Source organism: Rutilus rutilus (assembly GCF_951802725.1).
Source record: "Rutilus rutilus genome assembly, chromosome: 20".
Classification (NCBI taxonomy): domain Eukaryota; kingdom Metazoa; phylum Chordata; class Actinopteri; order Cypriniformes; family Leuciscidae; genus Rutilus; species Rutilus rutilus.
The window spans coordinates 23,857,092-23,872,373 of record NC_140225.1 but is presented as its reverse complement, the minus strand read 5'-3'; the positions used below and the strand labels follow the sequence as shown (position 1 = coordinate 23,872,373).

At 37.4% G+C, this 15,282-nt stretch overlaps 1 protein-coding gene across 1 annotated transcript in view; it reads left to right on the top strand.

Moving 5' to 3' along the window:
• pcdh15a (protocadherin-related 15a) overlaps nt 1-15,282 on the top strand; it is a 254,858-nt gene that overhangs the window by 210,985 nt on the left and 28,591 nt on the right. Inside the window, 3 exon segments of the mRNA XM_084392191.1 lie at nt 2,004-2,219; nt 2,998-3,086; nt 4,094-4,270. Of these exon segments, the coding sequence (XP_084248317.1) occupies nt 2,004-2,219; nt 2,998-3,086; nt 4,094-4,270 (482 nt within the window).

Genomic DNA, 15,282 nt, shown 5'->3' with positions numbered 1-15,282 from the left:
CAAGTGACGGACACCTGTAAAATACCCACTGGGTTCTGTGTTCCCCTGCAAGGTGACCGTTATCTCATTAATTGAGTCTTTTAGCATCTATAAAAAGCATTAATGATATATGGGGATTATTACATTTCTAGGTCATCGCTGAAGTGGAAACTGCAGAGTATTTATTTCTCTATCTCTACCACCAAGGTTTTTCAAGGGATAGTTTGGCCAACATATTACTTTTTTTATTTCAGAGCCAGAATTACTAACAGATGGTGCCAGTGCAAACTCTTATTTTTTTTGCAATTAAAAACTACTGTCAGTTACTAAAGACACGTAGTGAAACATGAAAAGGCGTGAACAGTTATTTTTGCGGCTGACCTCATTGCATATGCTTCTGTAGGAGTTTCCTACAATGTATGGTAAGAGAACATTTTAATCATGCATCGTGATTTAGTCAATTTACTTGTATTTGAAGAATCGGCGTCAGGCTCTTGGAGAGAGAGAACTCTGATTGGCTGTTCAGCTTAGTGAACAAGTCAATGCATGAGAATTATAACAAAACAGCGAGCAAAGTAGTCAAAACGGTACAGATAGAAGGCTGTTCTTATTTTACCTCATCTTACCTGAGTGTTCCTGGGCAAATAGGTGCATGCAAGTTGACAGTCAGCTGTAGTTCTATCAGTGTGTTCAAGTGCAGCTTTTTTCCCCCGTGAGGCGACAACACAGTCGGCTTTCATCAGCGCTATAGTTCTTTGGCGTCGGTTTGGTGTGTCCCTACCCTTAAAGTAAAAACTTGAAAATCAAGTTTTTAATGTTGTTTATATGTCTATGTGCTGATTTTAATATGCTTTAAGGCAAACCATGTGCAAAACCATGTGCAAATTCATCAGTCAACAGCATTGCTGGCTATTAAAACCGCAGTGTACCAAAGACAGTCTTAAGAACGCGGTTTGAAACCACCCGTTTCCTACCGTCACAAACATGTATCTAATCCCGTCAACATGCGGGACGGGGCTTTTCTCCACTGACTTTCTATGATGTTCAAAGGATGCTGATTTTTAGAAGTCAGCTGAGACTCTGAGATGGCTAATGGGAACATGGTTTGTGTAACATTAGCAACACATTATTAGCAGTTCAGTAATGTAGTCAAGCCAAAGGCTAGTCATATCAATTACCGTTATGTGTCCGACTTTGTTGAGAGCGATACATAAAACATTTCTATTCTGATACATTGACCAGTAGACGAGCCTGTATAATTCACTCTTCCTCTTCTTCTGAATCAGTGTTTGGTTCAAACATATATGACTGAATTAAACCAGTATTTCCACTTGCCATTGTTTAGCAGCGTTTACTACAGTTGACCGAGCGCATCAGGTAGTCCGAGCTGGGACTAATTTGCATATTCATGGTTCCACGTATAGAAATGAAGCAAGGGTGTAGAGTTACATTCAAACTATTTTACGGCATGAATCAATTATTTTTTTAAAGAAAAACATTTAAATATGTCCTTTTGATTATCAAAGATGGAGGGATAAAATTATTGACTGCAGGGGACTTTAACCAATTTTATGATATGGCTGCTGTAGTTTCTGCTAGGGGGAGGAACCGTAGAGAACAGAGAGCGCATAGTAGAAGGAATATAATTTTGTTCATTTATTTGGAATGCCAGATGAAGAAAGACGTTATCCGAACATATAATTTGCCAAGCCATGTTATTTTTTTATTTGCGCTACTCTTTGGTAAACTGCGTTGGTCATTATGGAAATGAGCTGCTACTTCTCTGTTCCTTAATATGCGCATTGTCAGTAAATCAACTGCAAAAGTTCCCACTCCCATCTGCGCTTTTATGGGATAGCGGTAATTATGGGATAGCACTCTAATTGGCCCTGTTTAGTAAATCTGGCCCAAAGCCTTTTAAGGAATCCAGTTCTTTTGTTATATAACCAGATAAAGTGAAATTCTCAAAACCATATTCGTTTCCATGATCAATATGTTTCTTCATGTAACTTCGTGTGCATCAGGCTACAGATATCGACACAGGAAACTACAGTAAGATGGCCTACAGACTGATCATCCCTCCCGCGCCCGAGGGGCAGGACAGTTTCGTCATTGAGCCGTACACTGGCATCATCAAGAGCGCCATCATGTTCAGAAACATGCGCCGATCCTACTTCAAGTTTCAGGTCATCGCCACGGACAACTATGGGCAGGGGCTGAGCAGCAGGGCTGATGTGGTGGTGAGTGACCTTTGACCTGTAAAGTTTGTTCATGCACTTCATGTAAAAAGATGATTCAAACACAGCTGAAAGATCCCACTCAAACACGTGGCTTTAAGAGCCATTTCACAGCCGAATCACATTTCAGTGATTTTAAGACTGATTAATTTAAAATGAGTCTAAATCACATAACAGTCTGCAATGTTAGTAAATGAAAATATCTCTCCAGAGTGTCGGTTTGGTTTGGTAAATATGTTATGTTTCAGTAAATGTTTGCATACAGAACAGTGCATATGCTATTTGTGCACTACTTAGTGCAGTAATGAATAGTTAAATAAACTGTTTTTGTGTCAGCTGAATTATTTATGCTGTTTTATCTCCTGAAGTGTTGCAGCCAGTGACTTGTATAATTCCCAGAAATCTCTGGAGCTGATGACTGCCTAATAAAATAAGAGGGATTTAGAATTGCAATGTATCAGGGTTTTAAACATCATGGCATTAATGTTTGTCATTTACGATTTCCACAAGCAGTAGAATTATTCTATAAGCATTCATTCGGCCGCTACACTGTTACTGACCAATTGAATTAAAGACCATTGCAACTGCAAACAGCACTTCAAAGCTGGGCGGTATACTGTGAAGTGTGGATTTTTTTTTCTTCTATTTTGATATAATTGCTATTACTATTGCTATTACTGTTTGGTCAGAGAAAATACATAAAATCCTAATTGAATATCTGGATATATATATAGATACACATCACATCTTCTATCTTTTTCGTATTCTGTGTGGGTTATAGGTGTCCGTTGTGAATGCCTTGGACATGCAGGTTGTGGTCTCTAATGTGCCGCCCACTGTGGTGGAGGAGAATAAAGAGCAGCTGATTAGGTGAGAATTCCTCCCTCGTTGTGTTTCTCTGCTTTGCCAGTTTCTTTGAGTGCCGTTTAAGTGTTCCCTGCACTCTCAGCAGCCTTTGTTTTCCTACTTGCTTTTATTTAAATGGCCATCCAAATTGGCAAAACAGAATTTGGCTCAATTGGCAAAATTCAGTGAGCAAAATAAAGCTACTTAGCTCAGTAGATTGCAGCATAATCATAATAAAAGACAAAATGATGGCTTTATAAATGCTAGTCAGGTGTATATATTTCAAACTGAAGATATTACAATGCTATTCATTCAAGTTATGTCATACTTGTTTTGTATGTTTTACAATGCGTTATGGAAAGAATCTCACAAACTCTTAGATTTGCCCCTTGAAATATTATCTTCACCCTAATATGAAAATGTAATCACATTATTAACATATTTAAGTATTTATTCATCATGGCAATATTCGCTGTACTGTCAGATGCTGATTTTTATGGAGCCCCGCACATGACATAAAAAAAAATAAAAATATATATATATATATATATATATATAATATAAATATATATATTGTGGCCACAAATTAAGAATTTGTTCCCACAACTTGTTAATTTGTTCCCTCATTTTAGTAAATCGTGGCCATGTTGAACTAATTCGTCTCCTCTTTTTGATTCAACTAAAAGAAGAGAACATGGCCACGATTTAGTAAAACGAGGGAACGAATTAGTAAAATGAACAAATTGATAATTCGTGGCCGTGATATACATCTGTGGGGCTCCCTAGATTTTAAAAAAGAGAGAAATGTATGCAAATCAGTGGTGATAGTGAGAAATACAAACTCAAAAGTAACATTTTGAGTTTTGTGAATATTTTCATCATGCATTTTTTCTTTTTTTTTTGACAAAAAGTGATGCGTTTGGTTTATTAAGATTACCTGTAAAATACAGGTATTAGAAATGAAGTTGGTGGGTTTTGCATTTTAACATTTGAGGAAGATAAAGTCATTTCAAATACCATATTTTTTTCAGTATTTTGGAGCGCTATGTGCAAGATCAGATCCCTGGTGCTAAAGTAATAGTGGAATCGATCGGCCCACGGCGGCATGGAGAAGGTTATGAACTTGAAGACTACTCCAAATCAGACCTGCAGGTGTACGCCATCGACCCTCTCACCAACAGAGCAATCTCCAGACAAGAGCTCTTCAAGTAAGCCAAACACACAGCCACTCCTGACACCTTTAACAAACAGTCTGCTCGTTTGTTTCCAACATTTGGAAAAAGAAGTCAGAGCCTTGTCCTGTGTGCTCTGACTGTGGTGTTCATGTGACATTGCTAATTTAAACCTGGCTTGCCACAATTTCAGATCCCCTTTCCTCCTAATTTCACTATCGCTGCCTGTTCTTGCTCTTCTGTGCAAGACAACATATTTTCTAAATCATCTAGTTAGTGGGTTGCATAAACAGCTAGTCAACTAATCGGTCTTAAGCCCTGTGTAATAAGGCAATTTCTCCTGATTGGACACGGTTTCTAGGAGGTGTTTTCATAAGGTTTTAAAAAATAATATTTGTAGCAAATTATCTCAAAAGGGATCTATAGAATTAATCATAACGCATAATCCATCCATCCATCCATCCATTTTCCTTGCATTATTACCGCAGGGTCCGCTTCACACACACATTTGATTTGGCACGGGTTGTAGGCCGAATGCCCTTCCTGACACAATCACACTCACACACACCCCTACGACAATTTGGCATGTCTAGTCCACCTAACCTGCATATCTTTGGACTGTGGGGGAAACCGGATTAATTATAAATATTTAAATCAACCAAAAAGGGAAATACATAGAGAGAGAGAAGTGCAAAGAATGGCAAGACTTACAATGTTAAAGGGATAGTTCATCCAAAAATGAAAATTCTGTCATCATTTATTCACCCTCATTTTGTTTCAAACCTGTATGTGTTTCTTTTCTTCTGCTGAACACAAAAGAATATATTTTAAATAATGTTGGTAACCAAACAGTTGATGGACCCCACTGACTATAGTATACTATAGAGTATAATACTATGACCATACTTTTTCCCAGGGTTCGAATTATGATTTCATCTTTGTGGGGGTCTCAAAAAAAAAAAAAAAAAAAAAAAAGAGTAGCCTATGAGCAGGCTTAATAATGTAATATAAAAATATAAAAATGTGTAAATATAAGACAAATTTAATTAAAAAAAAAAAGCGTTGGTAACACAATTCAATTTAAATAGTACATTTGGTTTAATGAGGTCTAAGATGTTGTGAGTTGTAGAATTTTCACGTGAGTAAATAAATAGATCCGACAGTTTTAAACGTGTACTTAAGTGGTCCAGTGGTAGAACTTTTGCCAAGCGTGTCAGAGGTTCTGGGTTCGAATCCGTACTCATATAGTTTTTTTTTTCTTTTTATCAAATCCGATTATGTTTATCAGTATATCAGGCAGAGACTCGTTTGTGTGCATTTTGTTTTGTAATTTCACTGGAACGAATAGAGAGTCTCCACAACGGATTGAAGCGAGTGAAGACTGTGCGCGAGCCACAAACAAACACAGTATCCGCGCCACTGATCGCAGCGGCAACGAGCACTTTGATCACTTGATTTAAGCATAAGGATGTAGTGTGATGACGATCCGAGATCCCGTGAGATCCATGTGTTTGGCATCTTGTCCTATCTTTTAAGTCACGCTACAGTAGTCCGAAGGAAAAAGTGCTTTATTTGTAATTTAAAATAATGGTGCTGATGATTTTTAGAGACCCCCACAGGTGTATGATTTTACTGCTTTCATGGGAGCTCATCCTCTCTCTATGGGAGCTCAGCTCCCACTGGCTCCCACGTAATTCGAACCCTGCTTTTTCCCCATACTATGGAAGTCAATGGGGTCCATCAACTGTTTGGTTACCAACATTCTTCAAAATATCTTCTTCTTCTACTTCTTCAACCTTTGAAACCCATCAGAGAATCAGTTCACCTTCTTAAAAGGGGCAAAGCTTAAAGGGCACATAATAACACATGCAGTTTCTGCCTATAGAAGTAGTATTGCATCCTTCATATCTCCGAAGAGTCTTTAGTTTTGTCAGATTTATAAAAGACAGATACACTGTGCTGTGTCTTTCTGAAAACAGCCTGGAGGCGTGCCATGCAGCGCTGCCGACGGCTTCCGTAACCCGAACAAAGCAGGTTGATGGGTGTTGCTCTTGCTCTCGCTCTGGTTGATGTGTGTGTGCGCACACTCTTCCAGGAGAAGTGCCCATACAAGGAATTCGGCCCTTTATGACGTCATACAGGGCCATACTCTAAAAAAAACTTTCCGAAACGTATACGAATCCTGAATGAGTGTATTTGTCACAGAAATACTCCGTCAGAAGTCCAACTTGTTTTTTTGTTTTTTTTACTTTGGCCATGTTTTGCATGAGAATCTCTTTAAAACTCTTTAACAGTGCAAATAAGTCAGAACGCATTAAATAACATTAGACATCCCCTTTAAGAACGCATCTAAAGATAGATAAAAATAGTTGCTTGCTTTGTTTTTGTGGCTGAACAAGAGTTCTGGATGTGTGTATATAATATGGAGATTCAGACAAAGACGATTAGATAGGATTGGAAGAAATTAAAGGAGTGATACATCCTCACATCTGGATAGAAGCCTTTAGAGTTTCACTAACACAACTAAAGAGTGCTAGGCTAATGTAACATAGGACACACATACATATATACATTTTGGAACAGCTTGATTTTGGATCGAGTGTAGAGAATGTCTTTGTGTGTGTGTGTGTGTGTGTGTGTGTGTATGTAAGTGTGCGGGATTCGCTGGGCCACACAAGCTTTTGGTACCTAGTGATGGGGGTCAATCTTTTCCTCATCAGAATGTTTCTGATGTTGGATGGGGAGACTCAAGCTGATCTGTTTACTGTCTTTTGTATGGTAGGGGAGGACACCAAGATTTTAGCACCCATTTAGGTGTAAAATCTAACCTGTCAGCGCCAGGTCTGTGATTTAAATTAAAAAGTCAAAATGGGTAAAAGCTTTGCTGAGGCCTAGAGCCCAATCAATCATTGTGATTCCATCCAGATGTTACTATTATTAATTAGATACTACCATTCAAAAGTTTAGGGTTGGTACCATTTTTTATATATATATATTTTTAAAGTCTTTTATGCTTCCTGAGACTGCATTCATTTGATCAAAAATACAGTAAAAACTAATATTGTTTATAAGAACTGTTTTCAATTTTAATATATTTTAAAAGTAATTTATTCCTGTGGGGACAAAGCTGAATTTGCATCATCATTCTTCAGTTTTCAGTGTCACATGATCCTTCAGAAATCATTCTAATATGCTGATTTGGTGCTCAAGAAACATTTGTCTTTATTATCAATGTTGAAAACAGTGGTTTAATAGTTTTGTGGAAGCCATGACACCCTTTTTTCAGGATTTCTATTTAATTGAAATAGAAATCTTTTGTAACACCATAAAAGTCTTTACTGTCACTTTTGGTCAATTTAATGAATCTTTGCTGGATAAAAGTATTCAAGTATTAATGTCTTTGAAAAGATTCACTCTAAAAAATGCTGGGTTAAAAACAACCATTTCTGTGTTAGTTGGCAACCGAGCGCTGGGTAAATATTGGACAGAACACAGGTTTTATACATTAACCCATTTGCTGGATTGTTTTTGACATAGTGCTGGGTCAGTCAGCCTATTGAAGGTTGATAGGCCAAGCACAGTTCATAAAGGCTATAGTATTTTTTTATTCAATGGCAAGTCAGCTTTTTACAATCATAAAATACTCAAAAAGCATTTGGTAAATGTTTTAGGATGTGATAGGAGCAGCAAAAGCAGCCAATGGGAATTTATGGGAAGAAAACTGGTATCAGTAGGCTATTCCAGTTCATTAAATGTTCATATTACATAAAAAAAAGTTTTACCCTGCGTCATCTCATCTGTCTGACATTCAAGCCGTCAAATGCATAGCGCGACCACAGCTGCGACGCTAGCGCACTAAATCAACAGCACTCCTATTATAGTTAGTGGTGCGCGTGGCAACTTTTAGCCATGTCACGTCATGTTTCAGCCCTGGTCGCACATTTATTTTGCGGGAGGTGAATCTTCCATCGATCGGCTAAGCAGACGTTAGCTGCGACGTACATGTAAACAAAAAAAGTAAAATTTGAGACTACAGACGTTTTCCTACTTGTACAGTAATAGTTTGATAGGAATACAATGTAATACAAAACAAAACAAAACGTTTCCCCTCAAGATGTTTTCTCTCAGAACAGAACACAAAATAACCATTGAAAAATGAATCCAGTTTTATATATTATAGTATAGCCTATATCAGAAAAAAAAGATTTGGATATCATGACATATCTCTAAAAAATTGTGGCAAAAAGTGAAGGAGAAAAAGGAAATGAATTGCCTTTGTAAACAGCTATTCTACAGGAGGCACATATCCTTTTCAGCCAAGAGGAAAAAGCCCCTGACATCCAGACACACACACAGCAATACACTCATTTGAACTCTGCCGTGCCCCATGATTTAGCAGGGAGACGCGTCTGTCACTGGGATCCAACACAAGTCATCAAGATTCTGTTCAAATATGTGTTTACTGAGCCAACACACACATCTCATTCATATTCACAAGCACAGGAGTTCACAGACCACCTGCCTTATTCTGCCTTTCTAGTCACACATCTTACCCTTTTACACATTTTTTGTTCACCGTGAGATGTGTTCTGCTTGTGTTTGTATCTCTACCAAAGCAGAACAGCTGCCCAGATGATAATGTCATGCTTAGAAGTTGCTGGTAACATTCCTTTAGAGAAATAAAGACACAAATGAAATAACCGTTGACAGAAATAATTAGCAAGAATTTGATGAGAAATGTTTGAGATCATATTAAAAAAAAAAAAAAAAAAAAATTTAATTGAATTAAATTTGTTGATCTCAACTAATTTAAGATTGCATGTTAGGGTCTCAGGATAAAATCTGAGAAATAGAAGATTCATGCAGAGATGTCTCTCTTTGCTCTCCATTTTGATCTCCATCTCCATTAAGTTGTGTAAACATTTTCAGAACCAACTGAGATATTTAATGAATGGTTGTTGTTGTAGTGTTATTGTTGTTTATTCAACCACTGTAGCTCTAGAATCTCATTCAAACGTGCGGATTTGAACTGTAAAGACAGGTTGTGTTGTTGTCCATGATGTAAAAAAAAAAAAACGCCACTGGTTCTTGCTTGGCATGCATGCTCAACTGCAAATGAATTTTGAGAGCTAAAGTAAAATCAGTGTTGTTTTAGTATTGTTTATGTACTATCATATTATTTATTAATATTTTGAATGAGCTATTTAAAAATTTTGGTTTTAATTTTCGTTTAGTTAGTTTAGTAATTTTTATATGTGCTTTTGTCGTTTTTATTTGTAATATTTCAGTATTTTTAATACTTCTATACAGCTTTAATTTTTTTTTTTTTTGTACTACTTTAACTCGTTCAATTTCTGTTTAGTAAAAATTTGAATAACATTTCATTTCAGCTTTATTTCAATTATATTTCAATTTTAATACTTTCGTTTTAGTTAACAACAGCTACACTGCGGTGAATAACTTTTTTTGTTCCTTGCACAAAGCTATTACATTTTTCTTACAATGACTAGGAATGGTTATTTTAATGATTTTTTATTTTTATTTTTGTATGGAGAACAGAATGGCATTATTCTTTTGTGTTTTAATTGAAGAAAAAAAAATCAAACAAGTTTAGAATAATATGGGTGTCACATATTGACCTAGGATGAAGACAAGGTACACAAAGAGGATCTCAAATGCTGCGTAACTTTATTAAATGAAACAAAAGAGAATAATCCAACAACACAGACTAATCCAAACAAGTGAAGGCAACGCAACAGTTTGCTAGAGCACAGACAACACCAGACAATGAACTAAACAAACTGAGGGCCTTATATAAACAGAGAACTAAGGATCAAATTAGAAACAGATGTGAGTAAATCAATGAAACAATGAATAACCATGGCAACGGAAGAAAATAGAAGGCAAACACAGGAAATGACAAATTGTAGATTTGAAAATCATGCTTTCCCCCAATTAGTGTTGAATCACGGAAGCTACACCAGTTACTTTGCCAAGAGATAATTTATTATTGTATACATGTATCAGACATACGACAGAAACAGGCATAGAAGAATAAGGCTACATGAGAGGTGGTCTTCATTCCAGATTTCTCTGTTCCCCATTTCTCTATCCATTCACCCCATCATGCCAGCTGTAATGGTTTCTCAGTGTTTCTCCTCCCTCACCCCCTCATGCCTCTGTTTCTCCTTCCTCTCACCCCCTCATGCCTTTATGTTTCTCTGGGTCAATACAGTAAGGATTGAGCTTATATACACCACTCTGGGACATACAACTTCCTTGTAAGGTAGCAAAACATGTTGCATATGTTTAAAAATGGAACGTATACCTCATGCTTACACATGGTACAGTCCACTTTCCACATTAAGAAACTATCTAGGTGTATACATTTGTGGTATATTTGCATTAGTTGTTTAGCAGTTAATATTTACTGTCCTCTGAAAATAACTCAACATACAGCCATTATTGTCAAAATGGCTGGCAACAAAAGTGAGTGAACATGTCAAAACTGTGTCCAAAGTGTCAATATTTTGTGTGAGCACCATTGTTATCTAGCATTGCCTTAATCCTCCTAAGCATGGAATTCACCAGAACTGCACAGGTTGTTGCTGGGATCCTCTTCCACTCCTCCATAATGACATCATGAAGCTGCTGTTTCCAAATAGCAACTAAGTTACTTAGTGCACATTGACAAATACAATCTATTCATCCTCATTTCTTTAAACTCCTCAGATGTTGTGAAGCTCGTGTGCATGGCGTTGCAGGTCTGTTTGACCACATAGATCAAACACATACAGTCTTTCATCAGTCTTTAAACCTGGATCATCGATTGTGTTTGAACAGTCCTATTTACTAGGTGCTTCTGTTGAAGTGTTCTGTTGCAGGAGGGCTAATTGGTCTGCCAGGGATACTTATGAAGTACTTAACAAGCAGGTCTATTTAAACATTATTGATCAGCAAAATGTCAACAAAGGCAGTACTTTTTAGATTTTACATCAGCTGGGGAGAAAAGCACTCTTGCTCTGCTTTGAAGTGGCTTTAATAATTAGCGCTGTATCAAGATATAAAATTCTAATAACTCAGGTTGATACTAGCACAGTCATATCACAAAGTTGTATCTCTCTTTTAGTGTTACTCGATCTTAGTGCTGCATTTGATACCATTGACCACAACATTCTTTTAAATAAACTCGAAAATGATGTTGGCAACTTGGCATTAGTGGAATTGCATTAGCATGGTTTAACTCATACTTATCTGACCGTTATCATTTTGTAGCAGTAAATGAAGAGATGTCTTATCGATCAAAAGTTCAGTATGGCGTACCACAAGGCTCAGTACTAGGACCGTTGCTGTTCACTCTGTACATGCTACCATAGGCGTCGATTTCGGGGGGGACGGGGGGGACGCGTACACACCAGATTTCGTCATGAGTCATTTTGTACCCACCACTTTTAACTTCCGTTCATATTAATTTGACTTTTGGACTTTTGGTTCGATTTTTTTGACTGTTTTCAGTGGTTGTGAGGAGCTATATGAGAGAGAAATTTGGTAATCATTGTCTGACCCAACAAAAAAACATTATAATATTAATTTTATTTTATTTTCCGTGTTCGCATTTATGAGGGAAAAAACAACGTGTCAGTTCTCTGTTACGGACGTGAGCGCTCTGAAAGCGGCACTAAAAGACTGCTTTAAAACTTTCACAGAGACCTCAAACAGAACAGCTGCCTTTCTTTAAAGTGAATTTCGTTTTGTATTAATTATATCTTAATTTTAATCAATGTTTCATGAACCAATGGATTTAATAAATAAGAAGTAAATAGGCCTATAGCAGATAATCACGACATTGGAGGCGCCGGCGAGTGAACTGGAGTTCGTCTCATAAATGAACCGAAACTCTGCGTATAATGCACATTCACATTCACAGCGTATTTAGACACATTTAGACGCAGTCATAATCATTACTTTTACCGGTTCTTTGTGGCAAGTTTATGCGTGCGGTCGTGCGCTTGAGTGCGGCTATATTACGTAAACGCTCATTATCCTGTATGCTATAAAATTAATATAAAGGGGCGATTTGTCCACGAATGACTTAAATGAACAACTAGCCTACTAGTCGACTAGGAAAAAAACTTTTAGTCGGAAGCAGCCCTTATTCCACATATTTTCGAACCAGGCAACAGTGTTGAGCGAGCGACCCTGCGGAAAGAGCGAGCGGAGCGGAATATTCAGAAATGCGCTCTCCACCCACGAGCTCTGATCGGAACAAACCCGAACCTCACTGTCTGCTGAACTTGTGCAGAAACATCAAAATATAACCAGCTTTTTAAAAAAGAATTTAAAACTAAACACTATTTTAGCACAAATTATGAGCTTATTGGCGATTTTTTTATAATTATTGACAAAATTAGAATATAGTAAAAGTTTTGTTTTTTTTTGGTGGGCCTGTTGAAAAGTGCCTGAGCTACAGGACATCGTCTTTCAAAACATAACCTGCGCGAAAGAGAGAAAAAAAATGAATGCGTCATTGTACCCAGCACTTCTGAAAATGCACTTCCGAATGCGTCTCTGTCCCCAGCACATTTCAAACCAAACTGACGCCCATGCATGCTACCCTTAGGAGATATCATTAGGAAGCATGGCATTAGTTTTCACTGTTATGCTGATGATACTCAGCTCTTTATTTCTTCATGCCCTGACAAAACTTACCAATTCACAAAATTAACAGAATACATAGCTGATATAAAAAACTGGATGACTAGTAATTTCCTACAACTTAATTCTGAAAAAACAGAGATTCTAATTATTGGACCAAAAACGTCCTCACTTTCTAACCAAGAATACTGTCTAACACTTGATGGCTGCTCTGTCAATTCTTCGTCGTCGGTTAGGAACCTGGGTGTGCTCTTTGATACCAATCTTTCATTTGAAAGTCACGTGTCTTGTATCTGTAAAACCGCATTTTTCCATCTTAAAAATATATCTAAATTACATCATATGCTCTCAATGACAAATGCGGAACAGTTTGTTCATGCGTTCATGACATCTAGGCTAGATTATTGTAATGCTATTATGGGTGGTTGCCCTGCACGCTTAATAAACAAACTACAACTGGTCCAAAATGCAGCAGCTAGAGTTCTTACCAGAACCAGTAAGTATGACCATATTAATCCGGTTCTGTCAACCTATTAAACATCGTATACATTTTAAAATATTGCTGATTACTTACAAAGCACTAAATGGTTTAGCTCCCCAGTACTTGAGCGAGCTCTTGACGCATTATAGTCCATCACGTCTATTGCAATCTCAAAATTCCGGCCAGTTGATAATACCTAGAATATCAAAATCGATTGGTGGCGAAAAGGAAAATAATTTCCCTATTTAGCACCGTTTTCCGGGAAGCAGAAAACACTCTGTCAGTTCAAATCTAGACTAAAACCACATCTCTTTGACCTAGCATATACATAACACATTATAGACTTCTATAATGCAATGTTAGGCTGCATAGATTAGGTTAGCCAGAACCGGGAACACTTCCCATAAATCCTGATGTACTTGTTACATCATAAGAATGATGGCGACTACGCTAATATTAGTCTCTCTGCTTATCCCGAAGTTTACCGCAGTCCATCAGATCCAGGCCGTATCTGGATCTGATGGAGGACCTGCGCATGGACAAGACGACAACGCAGTCCTGAAGTGTCAACAAGTCTCTCCCCTGTGAAGGCCTCCTTCCCTTCCCTTTACCTCTGTACAGATAAAACGTTGTGGGGATAATTCCGGTTCACGTGGCTACGCGGAAGCGATAAAAAATTCTGTATTATAATTTTTTCAAGGCTTTTAACTTGGATCCTATTTCATGGTTTGCGTTCTCAAGCCATCAGGCACTGTTTTGTGCAAATAAGCGGCCGGATCGCGTTAAGAATTTTCTGTTAGAATGGTGTCGTGTTAGCGGCTCCTAAGTTAATAACTAAAGATCGTTGCGATGGAAGTGAATCAATCAAAACTAACTTTAGCTGGACAATAACTTTATTCTAGAGCTGCTGTAAAGCCAAAAAAATCTCTGTTACTTTAATGTCCTATTATCACTGTAAAGCTGCTTTGAAACAATCTGTATTGTTAAAAGCGCTATATAAATGAAGGAGCGGAGAATGAGGATTTCCACATCATGTTGCCTATAGTAACCCATAAGATGAACTGGAAAAGGCTAAATACTGCTGATGCTGTCCTCATTAGCAGGATTGTTGGCTCCTGCTTCTGTGCTGAAGATGCTTTGCATTGACACTGAATGTTGTCAACATCTAGCTGTCAATCATCTCAAGGCTGTCTTAGTCAGTACAGTATAAACGTAATGTGTGGGTGAGCAGAAATGTACAGTATTGTATCACCATGAAAAGGGCTTACTGTACATATACAGGTACATATTTGTGTATGGAACAGATTGAAATTACACATACCATATTTTTATTTTATTTTAGTACGGTCACAATTAAGCTTTTCACTATACACTGCCCGGGTGTTTATGTTTCTAGCATGTTATGTTTGGCAACAGTTCTCCTAACCCTATTTGATGAAGTATGTAGCTTTTGATTTCTTAAACAACCAGGAAGACACATCACAACCATATTCCAGAATGACAATGTCAAGATTCATCAGGCTCAAAGTGTGTAAGAGTCCAGACCTTAAATTCATTGAAAGTTTTTGGGATGTGCTGGAGTAGACTTTACAGAGTGCTGGACTCTTGCATTGTCAGTACAAGATCTTGTACCAAAAAATGATGCACCTCTTGAAAAACATCATTTTCATTTCTTATTTCCATCAATAGATGCATCATTTTTTGGTCAAGATCTTGTATTGACAATTCTTCATGCTTCCTCCCAACCATTCTTTCACAAATTGAGTCTATGAATCTTGACATTGTCATCCTGGAATATGTCCATATTGTGTCTTCCTACATTGTCGTTTAAGAAATAAAAAGCTACACACTCCATCAATAAGGGTTAGAAGTTGAAAAAACATATAACATCCTCGAAACAAAATAGCTAATC